Source organism: Xyrauchen texanus, chromosome 16 (assembly GCF_025860055.1).
Source record: "Xyrauchen texanus isolate HMW12.3.18 chromosome 16, RBS_HiC_50CHRs, whole genome shotgun sequence".
In the NCBI taxonomy this organism is placed as follows: domain Eukaryota; kingdom Metazoa; phylum Chordata; class Actinopteri; order Cypriniformes; family Catostomidae; genus Xyrauchen; species Xyrauchen texanus.
The window spans coordinates 22,028,476-22,053,597 of NC_068291.1; the positions used below are offsets into that span (position 1 = coordinate 22,028,476).

General features: G+C 40.5%; 1 protein-coding gene across 1 annotated transcript in view; it reads left to right on the forward strand.

Moving 5' to 3' along the window:
- sh3yl1 (SH3 and SYLF domain containing 1) overlaps window positions 1-25,122 on the forward strand; it is a 42,048-nt gene that overhangs the window by 15,485 nt on the left and 1,441 nt on the right. Inside the window, exons 5-9 of the mRNA XM_052146136.1 lie at window positions 1,393-1,505; window positions 10,983-11,111; window positions 11,232-11,379; window positions 13,545-13,617; window positions 13,864-13,929. Of these exons, the coding sequence (XP_052002096.1) occupies window positions 1,393-1,505; window positions 10,983-11,111; window positions 11,232-11,379; window positions 13,545-13,617; window positions 13,864-13,929 (529 nt within the window). The remainder of the gene's footprint in view (window positions 1-1,392; window positions 1,506-10,982; window positions 11,112-11,231; window positions 11,380-13,544; window positions 13,618-13,863; window positions 13,930-25,122) is intronic.

The window sequence follows — 25,122 nt, forward strand, 5'->3', positions numbered from 1 at the left end:
ATAGTGACCACCTCTCCAAGCTTCAAAATAATGCAAAAGCATAATTCAGAAAGCTACGCAATTATTCCATGACACCCATAAGTTTTGGTGAGAAACAAACCGAAATCGTAATGTATTTGGTGAAAATGTTCACGGACATTTGATGTCCTGTGCACGTTGATGATGGGGCACGAGAGCAACAGTTCACGAAGCCCCTTCGCAACATTGGTGCGTCAAGCTAACTAGTTGTGTTTATCTAAAAATAGATCCACGATTGCGACAACAGAACACAATACAGCTGCACCAAAACAGAGAACCTAACTTAATAAACAAGTCTGAAGAGTGTTTAGTAGAAAAATTAATGCACTTTTACCCCCATCTTTATTTAATTTTTATTTATTTTGTAAGTTTTTGATTGATTGATACCTGCACGATGCTGAAAACAAGTGATCTATAGAATGTACTGTCGCTTGTCACTGCTGGTTAGGACAAAACTCTTATTAACATAGAAAAAATACCTTTTATTACGTGTCATTTGCCATCAGGTTAGGACACCGTGTGGCTGCCTGTAGCCTCTGTTTCGGTTCAAAAAAATAAGGCTTGGTGTAGAAATGCATCAATTCTTGGACTACAAACTCTTCAGACATGTTTAGTTAGTACTGTGCTCTGTTTTTGTTCAGCTATTTTGTGTTCTGTTGTTGCTATCGCTGTGGGGGATCTATTTTTAGATAAACAAAACTAGTTTTCACTTGAACACCCCAATGTCGCGAGGGGGCTTCGTGAACCGTTGCCCTTGTGCCCTATTATGAACGTGCACAGGAGATCAACTGTCTGTGAACATTTTCACTATACAATATATTAAGATTTCAGTTTGTTTCTCACCAAAACTTATCGTATGCTGTCATAACAATCATGAGTTTCATGGAATAATTGATTGGCCTTCTGAATTATACTTTTGTAATCTTTTGAAGCTTGAAGATGTGGTCACGATAAACTGCCTTTGTATGACATCACTGAGCACAACATTTTTAACAATTTCTCCCTTTGTGTTAAGAAAAAGAAAGAAAATAATACAGGTTTAACAACACAGGGGTGAGTAAACAATGGCATTTTTGGGTGAACTAATCCTTTAAGTAAAAGCAAAGCCACTTGGTTTTATATTTTATTATATAATGCAAAGGCATTCATTTTAAAGTGTGTCTTAAGTGTCTGCATACATTTTGGGCCACTATCTATGTGATTTACACATATTTTGAGTGGTCTTTTAATTGATTTTTCAATCAGTGTGGTAATTCAGTCAGTGTGGTAATAATGTGCAAATGCCCTACAGTACAATGGATAGCTCTCAATTAGGCCCTCTCCACATATTTCAGGGCTGTACTGTATATTAAGTCTCTCTTTTTTCATCACCAGACATCAGATTTTGTCATCATCTTGAATCAGAGAAAAGCTGTGGATGCTTTCAGTAAAGGGGGCAATCTCACACTTGGAGGAAACTTCACTGTGGCTGTTGGCCCACTTGGCAGGTAAATGCATGAGGCGATATTGCAATGTAGTACACCAGGCTGTTGCTAGGGGGCAGAAGAGAGTGCATAATATTACCATGGATTGATGGTTTGGGAACCTGGGTGCTTTGAGCAGATGTCCACCATTAGTATGGATGTTGTAATATGAAATGACACTTTATTACTTAAGTGTTTCATTTTTTTCTCTGCATGCATCTGTCATTTGGCTGACTTTTGATTAAAATCAAAGTTTATGGCCTAAGGGAGAAACATTTTGATTTATATTGTGCAATTGATATTGTGATTTAAAAAAATAATAAAGTAATATGTTTCTGTTTGGCAAGTGCTGCCAAAGCTGTGTGGACATAATGGAAAGGGAACAGATTGAGCGGTTTGTGAGTTGCATTGTGCTCAATTCATTTTCCTGTAAATAATGTGTTGAAGCCCATTTATTTGGAGATACTTTATTTTCACAGTTTACATTTGTGATGGAAGTCTTTCACAGCATTTCTGTTAAAAATATAAAGTTTTCTAACAATTTAAAATGGTTGTTTCAGTGCTTTTATGGATAGCAATAAAGGAAAATCTCTTCATCTGGCTCAAGGCTAAAAATATAGTTGACCTTTACAGTATGTTCTGTTCATTCCAATTTTAGCACTTCACAAGGGACAATTTTCACAATTTGCACCATTTTCTTTGACATGTTTATACAAAAAAAACATTATACAGAAATGAGCTCTGAGCTCATTATACAAGCATGAGCCTGTACAGAAAATATTGTGAGAATTATAGATAACGACAGATACATTAAGAGCCATTCAGAAGTGGTATTTTAAGTGATAGAATACAATTACAGATTCACCTAATTACAATGCAGCTATCATTGGATTATGGTGTGTTTGTGCTTGTGTGGAAAGTAATAGCTTTTTGTTCTCACTTATTTAATTGTTGTTTACGAATCTCGTTGGAATAGAGCTGTAAGCATTATTGTACTGAACTGTTGCCTGCCGCTGAACAGTATATTTGAATGCTAGTAATTAAGTTTCCTTTAAATGTGGATCTGTTTGATTTATTGGTTTAGATAACATCAGGTTTGGATTTGCTCTGGCAGAAAGACTACAGGGTGTATGTTAGGGCTGTGCAGTATGGGCAAACATGTATATCACAATTTCTTTAAAGGGAATTGCAATAGTGATTTTGGCAGATGTTTTTGGTATACACACATTTTACATTCAAAAACACATTTCAGAGAGAATTTTTTTTATTTGCCTACATGTGTAATTTGTGCTATTCTTTATTCACCTTCTGATCTTTTCTGTTCTCTCACTGGTACTTTTTTTTTTGGTAATCTGCATTCAAATGATGTGTGCATCAATCATAATGCCAAATTAAACATCAAAGATTTCAGAGTAAAAAAATATATATATTTCTACTTTAAATATTAGAAATTGCACATGCTCATGTTGTGATTTCATTGCGATTGCAATTAATTATGCTGCCCTAGTGTATGTGCACTTTTCAAATGTATTTTATTATTGTTATTTTTTTTTTAAATCAAACTTTCCTGAGACCTACTAGGATTTTGTATAAATTTTACATCGAATTTTCTTTATAAAATCAATCTCTTTTAAAGACCCCATGAAATTGTTGGATGCAGTTCTCTTACGAGAGGTTCTCTCGTATTGCGTAAGCTAGCTTACGCTACGGGAAAGATTCATCTTTTCTGAGATATTGAAGCCAAAAAATTATCCTTAATTTTTGTATCCATTGTCATCGCAGTGCGGCAGCTGCAGACCTTGAGCGGGCTATCTAGCGAGCTCATAGGTTGCTCTGCGGCAACTGCTGCAGCCTATAGACGAGCTTGGGCGAACTCGCATCCAATGAGAGGCGTCCGCGCGCTCACTGCATCAAAGCCCGCCAAAATAGACTAGAGTGCATATAAGCGTAGTTCGTAGGCTGGAACCCCGATTTTCATCTCTTCAGCGAAGCTCTTCGCATCACTGAACTGGAAGCCGCGTCGCCGTTCGAGGGGCATCAAGCAAGCGTGGACAGCGCTCGAAGAAGCCGGCCGTCTTCGCCACCTTCAGCCGTCCTGCGAGCTACGCCATCCGGCGACGTATCCTTTTTAAAAGCAAGCTAGTTCTTAAGAACTTCACAAAAGAGTATCGAGCGTCTTTTTTAAGATGCCTCGCTCCACTTGCGCCTCATGCCGCGCTCTTCTCAGCACCGGAGACCGCCACATCATCTGCGCTCTCTGCCTGGGACTAGGGCATGCAGAGCTCGCCCTCACCGAAGGCGGATGTGATCTCTGCGAGGAGCTGCCGATGTCGACCCTGCGGGCTCGACTCGAAGCGCTCAGGACCGAAGCCGCCGCGCCGCTTTCCGTTCAGCCGCGCAGAAAAAAGCCTCCGCCTCGCCGGAGCCCATCCCTCGAGCATCGCCTTCACCCTCCCCGCCCACCCGGGACGCGCAGTTGCTGCCGAGCGGCTGCTCTGCTGCCATCTCGGACGAAGAAGCGGAGGATAAGGGCTGTTCCATCATGGCTTCAGACAGCGAGGAGTGGTCAGGCTCACACGCCTCCTCCTTGGCCCAGGAATCCAGTAGGACCCGCGCCGGAGTCGAAGGGGAACTAACACGCCTCCTCACACAGGCCGTCGACCGCCTCGGGCTCGAGTGGTCACCGCCCCTTGAGCAGGCACCCAACAGACTTGACGGCTGCTTTCTACAGAGCCGCCGCCAGCAGCACCCACTACCCGGCCGCTCCCTTCCTGCCAGAACTCCACGCCGAGCTTTCCAAATCATGGAACGCGCCTTTCTCGGCCAGGGTCCGATCCCACGTCTCCACCTCTCTTGCTTCGGTGGACGGCGCCACTGAGAAGGGCTACTCTTCCATCCCTCCGGTCGAGGATGCGGTAGCAGCACACCTTTTGCCCGCCCTCCGCGAGATGGCGGTCTAAACCAGTGCTCCCGTCTAAGGCCTGCAGAACAACTTCCGCCTGTGTTGGCCGCGCCTATTCCGCCGCCGACCAAGCTGCATCTGCTCTGCATTCTATGGCCGTCCTACAGATCCTCCAAGCGGACCTTCTGCGGGAGTGGGATGAGGAAAGTAGGCATCCAGAGGCGGTTGCAGACATACGGAGTGCTACAGACCTCGCCCTCCGCGCTACCAAAGCTGCAGCCCAAGCTATAGGGAAGTGCATGGCTGCGCTGACTGTGACCGAGAGACATCTGTGGTTAACGCTAGCCGACATGGGAGAAGCAGAGCGCTCTACGTTCCTCAACGCACCGCTCTCTCCATCCGGTCTCTTCGGCTCCGCGGTAAGTGGTATCATTGACCGGTTTTCAGAGGTCCAAAAAGCCACACAAGCCATGAATCTCTTTCTGCCTCGTCGCGCTAGCTTCTCTGCAGGCCGCCCACGTGATCAGCCTCCTGCACGAGCCTTTTCACAGCGCCCAGCTCAACAATCTCAGACTTCTCAGCGTCGACAGGGCGGCCGCCCTCGATCGCGCTCAGACAGCCGCCGCAGACCGCCGCCCCCCCGCGGGCCTCGATTTAAGGTAACGCTGAAACCAGAGCAACCGAAATCTTCCTAACTTTGTTGATCAAACGACGGCTCAGTCCCGCCGCGGCCGGATCACCGTCAAAGCTTTGCCCCCTGTCAGTCCCCTTCTCTCAGGCTACTACAGTGGTGAATTTAGCAGCCAACAAGCCGGTGACACTGCCCGCTTGCTCTGCACTCAAACGCCGTTTTCACGGCGACCCAAATAAATCTTGTAAAGAGCAAACATGTCTTATGTGTAGAAAATGTGCCCACAACCCAGTGTTCGCCCCTACACACAAGCATAACACATCCCGTGCCCCTATCAGAGCAGCGCTCATAAAGCGGTTACTGAACCGCTCGAGTATCAGAGTCAATGAAGGCGCCTACAAATGCGTCGCGGCGCCCATTCTCTGGCAGCTCTGTCACACGACCAGCCCTATGTGTAGAAAATGTGCCCACAATCCAGTGTTCACTTCTGCACACAAGCACTGCATGTCTCGTGTCCCCACCAGAGCACGCTCACATAAAGCGGTTACGGACCGCTCGAGCGCTAGAGTCAATAAATGCGCCCACCGAATACGTCGCGCGCTCCATTCTCTGCCCGCTCTGTTACACGGCCAGCAAACATTCCTCTGTGTGTAAGTCCCGTGCCATGACTATGCTTAGCATCACGTAACAGATGTGACTCTTTCCCCATTCATTCCAATCGGAAGTCACTCACAAAACAGCCTGTTCATGCTGTCTGCGAGCAATCATGCATGAACACACTAAACGCAGCTCACACATTTTGTTCAGCTCTGTGTGCGACAATCAGAGCGAATTGGCCATTCACCCTCTAGCTGCTACGCTTCAAAGTGTGGGAAGCTATTCCAGGGATATCCAAGTGGGTGTTAAGCACAATACAACAGGGCTATTTGCTACAGTTCGATCGCCGCCCTCCTCGCTTCAGATCGCGGCTCGAAACCACTGTGAACACGGAAGCAGCGTGCATGCTTCGCTTAGAAATAGCAAGCCTTCTGTGCAAAAGGGCCATAGAGAAAGTGCCACCCTCTCTGAGCGAGTCGGGCTTTACAGCCGTTATTTTCTTGTTCCCAAGAAAGACGGCGGCCTCAGACCAATATTAGATCTCAGGGTTTTGAACAAGGTGCTTGCAAAAGACCGCTCAAAATGCTTACAATCAGGAAACTCCTCGCGCATGTGCGCCAGAGGGACTGGTTTATTTCTCTCGATCTGAAAGATGCATACTTTCAGATTCAGATAAATCCCGTCACAGGCCATTCTTGAGATTCAGCCGACGGCCAGGTTTATCAATACACCGTCCTCCCGTTCGGCCTGTCCTTAGCACCCGTACTTTCACGAAGTGCATGGATGCGGCGCCGCACCCTGTGGAGTCAGGGTTTGCGAATTTTGAACTATTTGGACGACTGGCTGATTATGGCACAGTCACATATGGAGATTCTGTCTCACAGAGCAGTTCTCCTCAGCCATCTGAACAGTTTGGGTCTTGCAGTCAATTGGACCAAGAGCTCACTACAGCCCAGTCAGACAATTTCCTTCCTTGGAATAGAACTAGACTCCGTGGCAATGACGGCTCGCTTATCTACACAGCACGCGTGCCGTGTTCAGCGACTAGCCGCATCTTTTCAGATGAACAGCCTCACACCTCTGAAGAAATTCCAGAGAGTGCTAGGTTACATGGCCTCAGCCGCAGCAGTACTTCAGCTGGGTTTACTGCACATGCACCCGCTTCAGCATTGGCTAAACACCCGCGCGTCTCACCGGGCTTGGGCCACAGGCCGCCAGCCCTTCAAGGTGACTCAGACCTGTATATCAGCTCTGCAGCCCTGGACAGTGGCCGAATGGTATCAGCGGGGAGTGACAATGGGAGCTGTATCTCGCCGAAAGTCATCTCGACAGACGCGTCCAACACGGGTTGGGGCGCGGTCTGCGAGGGCTCTCCGGTTTTCGGCCTATGGTCAGTTCAGGAAAAGCTCCTTCACATAAATTGTCTGGAAATGATAGCGGTCGAGTACGCCGCTGCGCTTTCTCCGGTCATTCAGGGTCACCACGTCCTGGTCCGTTCGGACAACAGATCTGTGGTATCCTACCTAAACCGTCAGGGCGGTGTCAGATCCAGGAACCTCTTCCATCTGGCGAAATGCATACTGAGTTGGTCCCAGTGCCACCTGCGCTCGCTGAGGGCGACGCACGTGCCAGGCCACCTGAACAACGGCCCGGACAGACTGTCCAGAGACAATATTCCCCCAGGGGAATGGTCCCTGCACGCTCAAACAGTCCAGACGTTATGGCACCTATTCGGCAGAGCAGAGATGGACCTCTTTGCGTCCAAAGAGAACTCTCACTGCCCAATATTTTTCTCGAAAAGCGAGGACGCGCTGGCCCAGGACTGGCCCAGACGCCTGCTTTACGCCTTCCCTCCCATCTCGCTATTGCCACAGGTAATGCAGAGGATCAGGGAAACGCGTAACACGGTGCTCCTCATAGCCCCGCTTTGGGAGAATCAAACATGGTTCCCGGAGCTTACGCAGCTGTCACTGACAGCGCCGTGGCCCATCCCAGTGAGAGCAGACCTCCTCTCTCAAGCTCGTGGCACAATCTGGCATCCCCACCCAGAGTGCTGGGCACTGCATGCGTGGGTGATCAACGACTACCCGTCGCTCTGCCAGAAGGAGTAATAAACACCATCATACACGCTAGAGCCCCTTCCACGAGAAGACTCTATGCGTCAAAATGGTCTGTGTTCTCAAATTGGTGCACCGACAGAGACCTGGACCCGCGGACATGTGGGGTGTCGTCGCTGCTCGTATTCCTACAAGAGCTGCTGGATAAGGGCAGATCCCCATCCACGCTCAAAGTGTATGTGGCGGCCGCTGGCGCTCGCTGAACCCCTGCACGGCCAGTCATGGGGTAAAAATGAGCTGGTCATCCGCTTCCTCAGGGAGCTAGAAGGATGAACCCCCGCGCCCCATCGGTTCCTATCTGGGATCTTTCTATAGGTCTCGAAACTATGAAAGCCCCCTTTCGAACCACTTCAATCCGTGGATTTGAAATACCTTTCACTCAAAACCGTTTTCTGACTGCCCTGTCATCAGTCAAACGTGTGGGAGACCTTCACGCGCTGTCTGTCAGCGCTGCGTGTCTTGAGTTTGGACCAAGTGACTCCAAGGTCATTTTAAAGCCTAGACACGGCTATGTTCCCAAGGTGATCAGTACTCCTTTTCAGAGCACAGGTCATTTCCCTATCGGCGCTGCCAGCACCCGATAGCGAACGCGACGCCAATCTCCTTTGCCCGGGCAGAGCACTGAGATTGTATACTGCGCGCTCTGCCGCTTTCAGACGCTCTGAGCAGCTTTTTGTTTCGTTCGGAGGGCGCACCAAAGGTCTCGCCGCCTCGAAACAGACACTATCTAGATGGATAGTGGACACTATTGCTGCTACATACGCGTCAAAAGACCTGCCATGCCCGTTGGGCATTAGGGCTCACTCCACTAGAGGCATGGCATCCTCGTCGGCATGGTCCAGCGGGATTTCCATTCACGACATATGTGTGGCAGCGGGATGGACTTCCCCCTCCACCTTTGTCAGATTTTACAATATGGAAGTGCCCGCTCTGCAGGCAAAACTACTAGCGGTTTAATACGCTACAGCTCCCCTGGTGAGCTGCACTGATGGGTCACATTCCACACAGACCGCCACCGCCGCTCTGTCGTTCCCTTCCCACTATGTGCTTATGTATTACACAATCAATGACCCGCATTCTTGCCGGCCAAATATTATTTTCCCACTCATAAGGGCTCCCCCGGTCCCCCCTTAATTCCCTGGGGCTCATACAGTGGATGCTTGGCGTGCACGGCGTTGACAATGGGTTCCCGTAGCGTAAGCTAGCTTATGCAATACGAGAGAACCTCTCGTAAGAGAACGTATCGGTTACCTAACGTAACCTCGGTTCTCTCTAGATGAGGGAACGAGTATTGCGTAGCCGGCCGTGTTCGCGCCACGAGCGACTTTTCGCTTCAGTCAATGAAAACCAGGGTTCCAGCCTATGAACTACGCTTATATGCACTCTAGTCACGCCCATTTTGGCGGGCTTTGATGCAGTGAGCGCGTGGACGCCTCTCATTGGATGCGAGTTCGCCCAAGCTCGTCTATAGGATGCAGCAGTTGCCGCAGAGCAACCTATGAGCTCACTAGATAGCCCGCTCAAGGTCTGCAGCTGCCGCACTGCGTTGACAATGGATACAAAAATGAAGGATAATTTTTTGGCTTCAATATCTCAGAAAAGATGAATCTTTCCCGTAGCGTAAGCTAGCTTACGCAATACTCGTTCCCTCATCTAGAGAGAACCGAGGTTACGTTAGGTAACCGATACGTTTTCTGTCCTGTGTTTTTGTATTTCCTATTGAAACCGTATATTTGGGTGGTACAAATCACATAAAATAAATAGACAATAGGCTTTAGGAATGTTAAGCTGTGAACCATGATTTGCTACTTGCTGGTCTCTTGCAGTGGGAGGTAGTGTTGTCACGGTACCAAAATTTCAGTAGTCTGTACCAACTTTTACTTTCAGTTTTTACAAAGTACAAAAAAAAAAAAAACTAAATAAACAAGCATACAATAGAGAATGAATAAAAAACAATTTTCAGACTAATGTGCAAAGTGCTCTCGTATTAATAAAGCTGCATATTGTCATATTTCTTCACGATAAGAAATGCATAGTGACATATATTATGATTAAATAAGTTCTAATCTAGCTGCATTAAGTGTCCGCGCTCGAGGAATGAGCGTCCCTGAGGCAGTGTCTCTCTCTCTTTTTTTTTTTTTATAATTCCCTAATACTTTGGGATCCACATAAAATGAAGCTGTGTATGTTTAGAGTGCATCTGGACTGTGGTCTGTAATTATTACTGTCCTCAGTCAGGCGTGAAGCAGTGTTGCTCTCGTGCGTCATTAATTTAATATGATTTCATTTTACGTTAAATGAGATCAAACGACTATTTGACAATGAACATATTTCTCATTTTTTTATTTTCGACGTTGTCGATAATGTCGACTAATCATTTCGGCCCTAATGCAATATAGTAATATGCTTTTAAACTAACCTGCTTTGGTTGCTTGAATTAATCTGTGTGTCTTGTCTTTCAGATGCTTTATTAAGTTTGATGCGTTTCCTCCTTTCGTCAGAAAATTGTGAAAGCAGCGTTTACAAACAGGTTTTTGCTGATCTATGGTGTTTCCCTTTTCATCAGCCTTTAATACAAAGAATTTCCAAACCTTGCTTTTTCCACTTCTTTTCGACCAAATTCATTTAAGACTCCGCAGCAGCAGCTACTTTGCTTGTTGTCATCTTTTGCTTGTTATGAGAGTTCAAAAGTTCCCGACTCTGCATGGATACCGGGTAGCTCGGTAATCCGGTACCTCCAGAAATTCTGGTATTGTAAAAAAAAAATGTGTTTCAGTACCGACTTGGTAACGGAGTACTGGTATTTTTGTCATTCTAGTGAACATTTTATTGGGAAAAATTCTGTATAGTGCAACATGAGTCATCATTTTTTTGTTTGTTTTCCTGGAGGAAAAAAACTGCACATTTTAAATATGTATATCTGCTAAAAGTGGATTTGGTTAATGTATAGGAGTGCGCTAGTATATAGATGACTTTAAAGTTACATTAACAATAATCTCTCATTTTGATTTCATGGGGTCTTTAAATGCATAATTCTCTTATAGTGGACTGAACATTTTATAAATATTTAAGGCATGCTCATATCCCTCAATCACGTCTTACTCTTTTAAATGGAGAGTTCCAGTGAATCCCAGTTATCACAGGAAGAATTACCAAGTGTAATCCTCCAATTCACTTCCACTGTGGGCTTTGATTTGTATAATGTTCAGTGTACACATATCAGGCAAATCTGTCTGACTAAGTATCTTCGTCAGGAATTTGGAGGCAGATGTGGCAGTTCGCAGTACAGCGGCTGTCTACTCGTACTGCAAATCTCGTGGCCTCTACGCTGGCGTGTCTCTCGTAGGTTCTTACCTCATTGAACGCAAGGACGCCAACCGAAAGTAAGTCCTTCAAAAGTCATAGTTTATAATGTCACATTCAAGCCCTCACGCACTGATGTTTGTCTCAATTATCAAGTTTTTCTTTTAGTTTCAATATCTAATGTGTCTACTTTTTGTTAGGTTCTATGGTCAAGACATTCGTGCTTCTGCAATTCTCAATGGAGATGTAGAACCTCCACCTGAAGCACATGACTTGTACACCATTTTGGAGGACTACACTGATAAATATACCAACGAGTGGCAGAACAAAAACATGCGCACAAGCAAGGTCACTGTCTGTATACAACTCTCAAAACACATGCTTTATATCTACATATCTTATTGGTGAGCTGCAAATGGCACATTAATCTACACTTTGTACAATTTCACCACATCTTATAAAAATGAAACATTTTTGGCATCATATTCTCAATTTTGGCAACAATCTCAAAGATATTTGTTTCTTAAAGATTCCATTTGGGCTACACGTTACAGTGTACGGTATGTACCTTTGTCAGGTTAGACACCATATTTAAATGAACACAAATGAAAATGAGTTCTTCATACTCAAGTAAGAGTGCTTGTTCTGTTGCATACCTTGGTGTCAATTGTTCAGCCAGCATTAAAATGAAAATTCGTCTTCTCAAAATATTTCCAGTGGACAAAAAATAAAGGGATGTTTAATGAAAATTTAATATTTACTTGGCCTCATGTCATTTGAAACCTGACTTTTTTTTTTACCTATTCCTTTAACACAGTACAACATTTTGAATAGCTCATTTTCATTCACATAATTGAAATATTGCATCTACCTTCAATTAAGTCCATAGTAAGGGAATCTGACAAAATTCATAAAGTCTGCACTTGTGAAAAGTCCCACTGCTTGCTTGCGTTGCCAAACTTGTTACAAAATAAATATTAATCACCCACTTAGTTACTCTCTCTGCTTATTGTGCTTGTGATTCTTTTTCCATGCTGTGGAAATAACTCATTAATTTGACTGACAACATTATTCAGCATTTCATATGTTCCCTTGCTTTACTTATTTATAGGAAATCCTAAATTTTTTACTGACACAAGTCTTGTTGGAATTTGTTCATTCAAATGAGTGAATAGTTTTATTCATTATGTTCAGCGCACAGGAATCCCCCTAATGCCAACCCATAAAGTACAAACTCTCTTCACAAGCATGCAGCAGTCCTGTTGTGGGTTTGGAATGAAGAAATTAATAAATTATACCTAAATATATCCTGAGAGGTGTAATCCACTGACAAAGTCTTTCAACATTAGAAAGTGTTTGTGGGCTTCATTTTATGGCTACTATAAATCAGACTACAATAAAACACTAGAGAAGTAAAGTACGTCAGGACAAACTTGAACGTAGTACGTCAGGTTGGCTTGAAAATGCCTAGTCTGGAAGTTTATTGATAGAATGCTTAGGCATTGCTAACATGTTTTATGTTGCTAGCATGTTTTAATACTTTTAGCATGTTGCATTGCTAGGCTTTTGCATTTGGTTGCTAGGCACTTACCAGGGTGACACTAACAAGGCTCCTTGTTAGCCTGAGTCAAATGAACAACCTGGAAGTCTCTACAATATTCTGGTGCAAAGATATATGATTTGATACTTTGTTGCTAGGGTAACCCCATATGGTTGCTAGGCAGTTACTAAGGTGATACTTGAAAGGCTCCTTTCTACCGCGTGTCAAATGACCCAACCCGGAAGTCACTACGATGTTCTGCAGCAGAGATAAGTTTTTCGCTACTTGGTTGCTAAGGTAATTCCATCTGGTTGCTAGGCAGTTTTCAGGGTGATACTGAAAAGGCTGCTTGCTGGACTGATGGAGAGATAGAAAAGAAAGTGATGGAGTGAGAGAAAGTATGAGTTAGTGAGTGATAAAAAGTAGATTGAATCCTCTAAACGAGTTATTACAGGGAAAGGTTTTCACACCTTGAATGGGAGTTCATTTAAAAACATTCCTGTTCGGAAGTCTGATACGGGAATACCATAATTCCAATCAGTTAGGAAAAGATATTGCATAAAACAGCCTGAAGGTCTGTTGCAAATTTGGTGGTTGTAGCTGAAAATCTCTAGGAGTTACTCTTGATCATTTTATCTAAGAAGAAAAAAATATAATAATAATAATAATAATAGTAATCTTTTCAAGCCAACCTATTTAATTTTAGTGGTAAGTAATATTATGCCACATCTGCTATTGATTGAGCTCAACTTTTCTTGAACCCGCAATATTCCTTTAAATATTTACTTATGGTGCCAGACATTGAGCTTGATTAACATTTTGATCACTGATCACATCAAGAAGTGATTTTGATATTTTTTCAATGACTTGAACCAATTGATTTTTTTTTATGGCTTTAGTGCCAGTCTTTTTATAAAGTTCACTGGGTGAGACAAGCCTGTTGATATATACTTGGGTGTCTTTGTTTTCAAAGATGAGTTCAGCACCAGCTAGACCAAAGCCTCCCACACAGAGAGCTGCCTCCTCTTACACACCCAGGACAGAGGGTAAGACTTGGTGACCTCACATATCTGCACGCATTTCATCATTCGGAGTAGAAATATGGTGACTGACCGACATTGGCCTTATGCTCAGGTCTTAAAAAGGCATAATTTTTCCCTAAGTGTTCTAGTGCGATTTTGTAATGTTGGAGGGATGTCCTGTCTGAACTGTTATCTTCATGTCTATGACATTGAGTACCTTTTTAAATGCCTCCTTTATGGTTGTGTTAATAGTAATCCATGTTTCCACAGCCTTCACTGCTGCAAAGCCAGCTCTCTATCCGAGCTTAGACTTAAACTGGGATACTGCAAGCTCAGGTGAGTGATTTTGGTGTAGTGTGTGATTTCCACAGATCCACAGTTTCAAATCAACCTACAAATGGCTTACTTATCTCTGCATTTTAAGCTGTGATATGAGAAAGTATTTTAACATAAAAATTTAAGCTTTGAATTATATTTGGTATGAAAGTCTTAAATATCATATCATTCCTCAACATCTCAGGTTTCCATCAGGGCTAAAGGATGAACAATATGTTTTGTATATTTATTTTAACAAAAGCTTTACACATAGTGTAGCTAATAAAACCATGAGAAAATATGTTCAGCTTTTGACATTTTCAAAGTCTTAATGTGTGCTTTTTTCCACTACTTAAGCGGCATTATTTTTATTGTGAACATGGTTTTTCACACCAGTGACTAAGTCTAAATGAAATGACAGAAGAGGATTTTACTGTATATCTTGTACACCACTAAATGTGTTCAAGCATACTATCAAGCACAAAATCTGAACAAAAGGGGATAATTCCTCACTGTATGTGCTGTGTGTCTGTTAATCAGACACATTTTAAAACAACATGAAATACCTGGGAGAATAAAGATGACAATGTGGCCATGCATTTCAGTTGACATTGATACATTTTAAAGTGGATTAAAACTGCTAGATTAGCGACGGGTAATTAAATAGCAGAAATTCAGGAGAAGAGCCACCCAGTGCTTTGTGAGATCCTTTCATTAACCAGTGTACAGGGTGATTTGCGTTCCTGTCAATTCAACTCCACTAACAGTCACATTTATTTTCATTAGGTTCCTAAAGGCCTGTGTTTAAAGTTGAATTATAGGGATTAGATAAAAAACATGCAACGGAGCAGCTGTGCCTGCCCCTATTTGGAGAAAGCCACTCTGACTGGCTGGGAAGATTTTGAAAGAAGCCATGAGCTAAAGACTGGCCGTTTTCCCATCTCACTGTACTCAGGAAGGGCCTCAGTGCTCTTTTGCCATGTCAAAAGTTAGCTACTCGGCAAACACATTCTTTCCCACAGCAACATGACATTATCAGAAGTGCAGGGAGAGATTTCAAAGGGCACTTGCTATTAGATAGTGTATGTTGATGGATTTAGGACTGGTCGGTTTCACTCATATACAGACCTGAATATCAAAACATTTGGCTGATTCCCTGTACTACAAAGAGACAAAATGGGACAGAGTTGACTATTGTGAGAGGTGTTTAGTCTACCACAAAGCTTAATTGTAATGTATTTAGTTAGGATGGCTATGTTTTTTGCCAACAGTCTTAATAGTAGCAAATTTCATGCTATAGTAAAAATTATACAACAGTTAGTCCTGGTCCTCTAATCTGATTGGCTAAGTGGCATTCCAAGAGTGCTGATATTTAGTATAACATTTCCAGACAGACTGTCAGTCTGTGCGGTGCTCAGCGAATACCTTCTGCCAGAATCCATTATCCCTGAAACATGTTTGTAAGGGGGTTAGGATGGGCAAGGAGGAGGCGAGAACCGGCTTGTCAATATAAATAATAATTTAATTAAACTCAAACAAAAACCACAGACATAAACGCACAAATGACGGACATGCCCGTAATTCTCTCTCTCTTCAACCGTCGTCACCGGCCGCCTTTATCCATCGCATGCCCCATCAGGCTGATTGGGGACCGGGCGTGCGACATTCTAGCCCAGCCCTGCCCCCCTACGCTCCACAATGTTTTATTAGACTGTACTGGTCTTAACCCCATGATAAACCTTTTTTATTCAGTCAGCACTCTGGAAGATTTTTTTACAAAGTCAAACCGAACGCAATTTTAGAGTTTTCAGGAAAAATAGATAAAAAAAAAATAAATAATAATTTTAAAGAATTCCATACACATTTCTCACCATGGAAATGCTGGCATGGCGTTAAAAACAAACAAACAAACTCGGCGAATCGCAACGGTTGATCTTGCTTTGCATTTTTTTAGAACTATTTTTGTTAAAGAGAAAGAAATATGAAATAACTGTCAATAATGTGTTTAAAATGTAAGTTACTTTAACTTGTCCATTTAAACTGTTGTATTAACCCTTAAATGCATTCTTCAGGTCTTTAGAGACCTGGGACCTCATTTCGCCCCCAGTGCCTCATCCATTTTTTGGAGTTGTGCTCACACTTTTTAAGTAGGCTATTCCTCAATCTATCTCTTATCAACAATGTAACACAAAAGTGACTTGATTAACATTTGACGTTGTTATTAGATGAAGAAACAACATGGAAGTAAACTATATCAGGTACAACACATGAATAGTATGATATGACTATTGTCATTTGTGTGAACTACGTAAGTGCCTGAGAAAATACTTGTGTTACTTAAGTATTGCTTTTTTGTTGTGTTGCTCAAAATGTTTATGACAGCCAGTTGCATATCAAGAAATGTTAGTGTGAAAGTAATGAATCATTTTCAATATTTGTTGCACTTTCTCTTTGATATATGATAAAGAAAACCTCAAAATATATTTTATTTAATTATTTTCTAATTGTCTTGAAAATATTATGAACATTTTACACTATCTGGGCAGTTTGTAGATTCGGTTTTGATAGATATAAATGGCGGGTCTCTAAAGACCTGAAAACATAAGAGTATTTAGTGTTATTCTTATGCATTTAAGGGTTAAAGCAATATCACATTTGCAATCTTTCTGTTGTACAAAATTCCAGGTTAAGTGTCGCAGGTAATCCCAGCCGTGCTTTTATACATCTATGCTTTAATACAACAGTTCCATCAACACAAAGTTAATATTAGAGTACTTACATTTTAGACACATTATGGCCAGTTAATTGTAAATTTTTGCTCTCCTAAAAAAAATGTAATGCCGTAATGTAATGATATTCAATACAATGGTGTTATTGCTTCATTGTAGCTCAGCAGCAGTGCTCAACACCAGTGTATGGTTTTCATATCCATTATGAGCATAGGAAGCTGCAGGGAAAAATGCTACACATATGTGTCTATATGTCTACACATATGTGTCTATATGTGTATGTGTCAGGGCTTTCCAGGGGTTCTCTCTTCATGTTTAGAAGAAACCCCACTGTAAAAAATAGCAGTGCCATCAGAACGATGCACATCTCTTTGAGGTTTATGGCATGGGGTCGTGCTTGCCTCTTTTGTCCTTGCCTTGCACTACTGTATTTCATTCAGGATGAGTAGATGAAGCATGATATAGAGCTCATACAAACTCCAAGACGCATTTTGTAATAATGAATACAGTACATGATGTGGGTTTGCTGCCCAGTGTCAAGTCATTATTAAACAAATGCGGGGCTCAACAAGGAGATTTTTACTTACCCCGGCATTTTTGTTTACTGGTCCGACCACCAAATATAATACTAATTTGTATTTTTGTGTCTGGGGAAACAAACGTTTCATATAACATTAAGATATCTTTACAAAAGGAAAATAATTACAGAGGTAAAAAAAAATTTAATTTACAATGATATCTGGAAATAACTTGTCATCCTTTTTGTTGAGCTCTAGCCTGAGTGTCAACAGTCAAACACATATGAAAGAAACTTTAATATGTTTTAAAAAGTTGGCTGAGCATTTGCATACTTTCTAATTTCATGAATGAACAATACTTGATTTTCTCACTTACGAATTCAAACAGTAATCACTTGTCAATGAGCAAACCACTTGACTCATTGAAAAACGCTAAAATTACATTGTAAGAACTCAGTCAATATGTGCATTTTCATATCTCCTCTTCCCTTGCTCAAACAGTAGCCTGAAGCATGCATGATTAGAATGATTAGCTGATATCTCTAATTTCCGGTGTTTATGCTTCAATTAATTTAGGTACCATTGTGGTGTATTTGTTCAGTTATTTTTATCTCTGTTGATTCAGTTGCATGAATGAAGGTAATTGATTGAAATGTGCACATGCCTCAGCATGAGCCAAACAGTTAAAGACTACCAAAGAGAAGGTTTCATGTTCAAATCTTTAAAGTGAAAACAGAAAACATCCCCCTCTGTGATGTTTAATTACCTGATTTTGTCAATTGATGTTATTCTGTTGGTTGTCCCATAGTAATTCTAAATTACCAAATGCCTGACAACAAAAAATTATGGGTAGGGATTTGATTTAATATCTTTACTGCGTACATTCAGTAAGCAGTTGTCATGCATAATTGTGCCCTATGTGTGTAAAAATAAGTCCAAGCTAACAGAAGTCTTTTGGCCATTTGGAAAGATCATACGCAAGAGAACGAGATGACATGAATTGTGCAGGGAACAGATGCGCCAAAGTTTGCCAACTAACTGCCATATCTTTCAACAGCACTTGCTGTCAAAAGAGTTGTCATCACTTAATTCAGGATAAGCAGACAGATGAGTCTGTGTTGTGTCAAAGCACTACACTGGATGACGTCATCAAAATGTCAGGACAACAGATTCATGTTTTCTTTATTTTGGTGATTGATATTGGCACAGCAAAAAAAACTTTACAGACCAATGCATTTGGAGACCGCAGAAGGCCTTGCATATCAATGGCTGATCTGCTTGTTGGCATATACAGGCAATTTATGGATATATTTTTCCAGTTAAAGGTGAAGTGTCATTTTTTGTGAAGCCACAGTGTTTACGCTTTTTTATCGACACAAATGTTTTAAGGGGAATTCAGACCAAACACGTTTTTGTGCGAAAAAATGCAAGGAATATAACATAACACAGCTGTCTTGATGTGTTTTGGAATTTTTAATTTTACATTTAAAAAAAATGTAAAACAGAAAAATAGCTCAGATGGATGCAATAAAGTATTTCATGTCAACGGCCCCTTACTAGTCTTTGTATTTTAAGTTTGGATAGTATTGGGAAGTATTTTAACATTGAAAAAATATACGCATAATTTTAAATTATGATTTTAAAATTGTTTTTAAGGGAATTAATTTACATTGTTTTGATGTGTGTCAGATGTGTTCCTAGATAGAGGCCACCATCAAATGATAAAGTTGACAAGTCTTTCGAAGATGAGTCAGAAAAAGATACTTCTCTTCTGCATTGCAACTAGCAGGGAAAAAAAATTATCTCCCTGGGTGTGTTTGCATTGTGTGTTATTATTTTACTGGAAGGCACCCACCCGCCCTAGTTATGATATCATTTGTGAAAAATGAGACCTGAAAACATTCACTCCTCGCTGTTTAATCAGCACTCCTTACCCTGAAGATCATTACTGCTGTGAATAATACAGCCATATCCCTGGCCTTAGGGAAAGGTGCTCAGAGAACCACCCTCATTTTAAATGTCCATAAAGGGAAACTGTTCATTTTTTTTTTTCTTTTTTTTTTTATCACGTGTATTGGCATTGCACTACGCTAGTAGTATGTGTTATTTTTTGGTGGTTTCCAGAAACATAACACAGCTGTTGTCCTGATGGCTACAGTATGAATTAATTCAGCTTTTTCTTTTTCTTCAGAGTGAACAATATCTGTTCAATTCAGGTTGTCAATTTAATTATTGGATTTGTGTACAGACAGAGTAATACAGCATAGAACAAAATGTACCGGAACTGATTTATGCTTTAATAAATTCCTAAATCTATATTTTAATCTAAACGCAATAAACAAAATACAATTTAAATCTAAACATATATAAAAGCGTAAACTATTTAAGAATAGTTTACTCAAAAATGAAGATTCTGTCATAATTTACCCACCCTCATGTATTACCAAACCAATATGACTTCTGTAGAACACAAAAGAAGATATTTTAAAGAATGTTGAAGAAATAATTGATAGTGACTCACGTTAAAGCTTAAAAAAAAAAAAGCACTTAAAAGTAGTCCATGCAACGTTCTCATATATCAAATCTTCTAAAGCTTTCAATCAGACTGAAATTACTAGAATTTATGTTGTTGTTCACTCTCAAATCAAATCTGTGATCAACTCTGTAAACAAAGCAATAATCAAATATGGCGACAAGTCAATATCTTCCCTGATGGCATGAGCATATTCCCGGACGTTGATGCCAAGATTCATCAGGCTGAAATTGTGAAAGAGTGGTTCAGGGAGCATGAGGAATCATTTTCACACATTGGCCACCACAGAGTCCTGACCTTAACCCCATTGAAAGTCTTTGAGAAGACTTTACAGAGTGGTTCAACTCTCCAATCTTCAATACAAGATCTCGGCCAAATATTAAAGCAACTCTGGACATAAATAAATGTTGTGAAGTTACATAAGGCTGTCGAAACAATGCCATGACGAATCCGCACCGTAATCAATGTTAAAGACAGTCCAATTAAATATTGTATAAGTATGCAACTATTTTTTTTTTTTTGGCCAGGCAGTATATATATATTTATAATCTTCATTATCTGTCGACAGAGTATTATGTTACTGTAATTAATCAAAAAAGGCTTCCAAGTTTAATGAAAAGCTTTGAGAGAGATCCTTAGCTGAACAAAGTTTTATAGTAGAATCTCAATTACTCAAGTGTGTTTGTCAATTGTTAATCAGCTTTCTTTTTTCTTTTGCATTCCACTATTTTAAATTTTGTAAGGGCTAGTGATTTATGTATGGTTACATCAGTCTGGATTTGGTCACAATATACCTGGTATGACTTAAGTAAAGGCTCCTTTCTAAGATTTATAGAGATGGCAGGCACACCTCCCTGTCATGAGCCTTCACTTTTTAGATATTGCGTGTGCAAGTTGAAAACCGCATAGCTCGAATGTCACCACTCTGCCAAAATACACAGCCCTTACAGATCTGAAGAAACTCTGGATTGTATTGCTGTCTAACGGCCGGCTTGTCATGTCTTGCACTAAGGGTAGCGGGAATGAACATTATGTTGTATGGTTGCAGTTATTTTAGGATACAAGTCAAAAGCATTTAGTGTGAAAAACGGCTCGACTGGAGCTTTTGGCAATACCCGAGGTTTATTTGGAGTCAGGAGAATTCAGAGCAGGTGCCAACAGTGTGAAGCTGTGTGAAGCTTATTCCTCCTATGTTTGATTTTCTTGCACCTCTTATTTGTCTTCACTTTTGCAACCCCTCGCCACCAGTTTACCCCCATCCACCCAGCAAACCACATCACACTTGACTTTACATCCTTCACTGGTATTCAATGTAAACAGCTCAGTACCAGTGCAAGTCTAATACCATTCTGCTTCTATTGGCCCATAAATGAAAGAGGCTACACATAACCGCCCTTACACACTGCATTATTTTAAGTTTTTCGACTGGGTATATTTTAGTGATTCTATATGGTACAATTGATCAGGAACATATTACAGGCATTATTCAGTGTGATGGACTGTATTCACTATGTGAAATAAATGTACAACACTTTGTTTACACATACATACAGTAGTTTCCTAGACACTTTTAAAGTATGGAAAATACCCAGATAATTGTCCTTGAATTGTGTTCAAGTACATTTGTTCTAGTTCATTAGCTATCAGTGTGTTAAGTCACATGGTTTCAGTAATTGAAGGTTTACATTTTGCTGTTTATTTGCCTGACAGGAAAAATAATAATTACATAGTTGTTTAAGGTGTTGATGGACAGATAAAGAAAGGGGTTTCGCCCCTGGCTGACAGATCCTATTTACAGATGTTAATACCATGTGCCACCATCTATTAGAGTAAGTGCAGAAACATTTTGTGGTATGTGCAATACAATGTATCAGAGAGAGAATCAATTGAGCCAAACTTATTTTAAGAGTGCATATGCTGCTCTCTAGTGTTGTTAAATGGGAATGACCATTTAATAAATAATTATAGGTATTGCTGATGTGTTTGCAACCTATGGTGAGTTTTAATATTAGGCTTGCATGGTTGCATATTTATTCATGGTCATGTTGACATGGTATTACCACTAAATGTCTAACATTTATACTATAAACAGTGCTGTAACAAGGTAATCTGGGCTCCCTGACTATATATTGCTCTGGGCCCCTTTCCTATTAAAAAAATACAGTTTAGAATTTGTTTTGGGGCCCCCTGAAACTTTGGGCCCCTAGAATCGTTACCACCTTTCACCCCACTAGCTACGGCACTGACTGTAAGACTACTAAAATATTTATTAATGCTCATGCTGAAATTGTAATAAGCATTAAAGCACTAAGAATGTTCTACATTTATACTGTAAGACTAGAAAACAAATAAACATTAATAAATGATTTATTAATATGCTTTTTAGATATTATCGGCTGTTATTAGCCTTTCACCGAAATGTCGGTATTGGCGTATATTTTACCGATATGCACAGATATGAAAACTTTTTTTCAGAACATATAATGCAGAAAACAATGCTTTAGAATTTGTGTCATAACGTAGAGCGCACTCAGACTCCATTGTTTACAGAGCTCAATCTGAAGTGACGTGGCTCTGCAGACAGGGCGGAGTTAAGCCGTGCGGAGTTAAGCGGTGTCTTTTCGGTAAGCTACAAACTAGTTTGTGAAATAGATACCGGAAAGTTAATGAATAATGACCCCTTCATTTTCCCTTTTCAATATAACTAATATAATGTTAACCCTGCCCCTGACAACCATGTCACTCATGTTTATCACATCTGTTTAAGTTAGCCAGCTATAGTTTGTCAGTGCAGTCAGTAATGTAGCAGATTGAAAGGTAAACATCAGAGCATCTATTGCAGCTCAGCAGGCAACAGTGCGGTGGTGGATTGTGTCTGTTGAGTGTTGATTTCACGCAATGTTGTTGCCTAGTTGCTGAGACGAAATGCTGGAAAGTAAATAAAGTCCATCTTATACTCTCCGTGACAACGAGCTTATAGCTAACTAGTTAACCATGTAGCTACTTTCATTGCTTGTCAGCTGAGTTGAAGCTAATGTGTAAACATGTATTCACCAAACTGTTTTGTTCAGGATTTACAGTTTGGTACCCCCTTCAACCAAACAATTCCAGTCATTGCATTTATAAAATGTAATATTTAAAAGTTGGTTTTCCACCATTGAAAGTTCCCCTAAACTTATATAGCAGAATACGGTGTTACACCGCTGCTGTTTATCTCTTGACTCAGCAGGTGTAAATCCTTCTTGTTTTTCAACATGCCCCTAATTCACTGGCAGTATTAATATTGTCAGCATTTGATTAATACTAAACAGTACTGATTTTTATTTAGCTATTGATTTTTGTATTTATTTATCCTTTATTTGAATGTTCAGTATCAGTCAGTTGCTGACCAAAGTACTGATGTTTTTAAGCTATTTATTGTATTTGTATTTATTCTTTATCTTCTCAGTGTTCATTTAGAGAATTTGTTGACAATGTATAATAATATAAAATATTTGTTTATGAAAGAAGCCTTCGGAGTACCTTAGCATAGTTATATCAGTGCAAAATCAGTGAACAATACACAAATCCTCCATATTTAGAATTGTACTATATCGGCCACCATATCAGTAATCTGCTAATTTTCCCCCTCTAAAATCGTTACCGTATCGGTCTCTAAAATCTTATATTGGTCAGGCTCTAATGCTTTTATGTTATAGGTTTTCAGCAAAGCTATGTTTGTTTTTAGTATTTTTTATATTTTATGTTGTTTGTTTTTATATCTTAAATAATGAATGATATGTTTTGTGTTTTGGTAAACATGATTTACTGTGTTATATATTTTGAAATTACTATTATGATGATATTTGATGTATGATAATTAGAATTACACATTCAAAATGCTCCAAATAGCTAATTTGCTGTGAAAAGGGAAAACGCAGTAACTACACACTCAAAAACAAATGATTTTTAAAGGTTGTTCAGTTTACTAAATGAAACGGAACTAAAACAACACTATTCTAGAACACGGTCACAACATGATTTAAATTTGTAAAAAAATTAAGTTTACTTAAAGGAATATTCCGTGTTCAATACAGGTTAAGCTCATTCGACAGCATTTGTGGCATGATGTTGATTACAACAAAAATAAGTTTCAACTCGTCCCTCCTTAAAAGAAAAAATCTTGATTTCATTGAGGCACTTACAATGAAAGTGAATGGAGACCATTTTTTGAGGGTTTAATCAGAAACGTGAAGCTTATCAATTTATAAAAGCACTTACATTAATTCTTCTGTTAAAACTTGTGTATTATGCCTGTAAATTGTTTAAATTGTAATTTTTTTTTTACCGGTTTTAGGGTTTGTTGACATTACATTGTAATGGTAATGAAGTTGTAAAAATGGCTATAACTTAACACAGAAAAGTTTAAGTGATTTTATCACACAAAACATTTTTCTTCATGCATATTCTTTGTCTTTGAAACCATGAGTATTTTAATGTTCATAAATTGGCCCCATTCACTTCCATTTGTAAGTGCCTCACTGGAACCAAGATATTTGCTTTTTATTTATTTATTTTTTGGAGAAAAGGAGGAATGATTCTAAATACATTTTTGTAGTTATCAGTATTATGCCACAAATGCTGTAGATTTGAGCTTAAATTGTATTGAACCCATAACATTTCTTTTTAATCTATTTGAGTTTGAACTACATACATTTTGTAGCATTGATGAAACTGGGCAGAGGATTTCCATTTCCCATCATGCTTTGCATTAGACTGGATGGGGTCACAAAATGTTGAAATTTAGTGTTATTTTATGCATTTTTGAGCTAAATGAGAATAGGAGGTGATTTGTTCATGTTTAATGTTCTGTTATTTTGGTATTGAAATGGAGTGTCTAGGCTGGAGTTTTGGGGGTTAACATTGTGGTGAAGATTGGTGCTTGTGCCTAGTTTGAGGATGGTCTTTCACACTGAGGGATTGCTTAGCTCCTTAGCAGTTGTTATCAAATTGACAGTGTAACAGTTTCACTGTCCTTGCACTTGCTCTCCTGGCATATACTAATTATGAATTAAATGAGTTGGACCAACAAGGGAGGGATGAGTGACTCCAGACAGGTCTCCTAAGCAAACAAATTGGCCCGGTTACTAGGGAGGGTAGAGTCACATTGGGTAACCTACTCGTGGTCATGATTAGGGGTTCTCGCTCTCAATAGGGCACGTGGTAAATTGTGTGTGGATCATGGAGAGTAGCATGATTCTCCACATGCTGGGAGTCTCTGCGGTGTCATGCACAATGAGTCGCATGATAAGATGTGTGGATTGACTGTTTCAGAAGCAGAGGCAACTGAGACTTGTCCTCCACCACCTGGATTGAGGTGAGTAACCACTCCACCATGAGGACCTAGTAAGTAGTGGGAACTGGGCATTCCAAAACTGGGGAGAAAAAGGGAGAA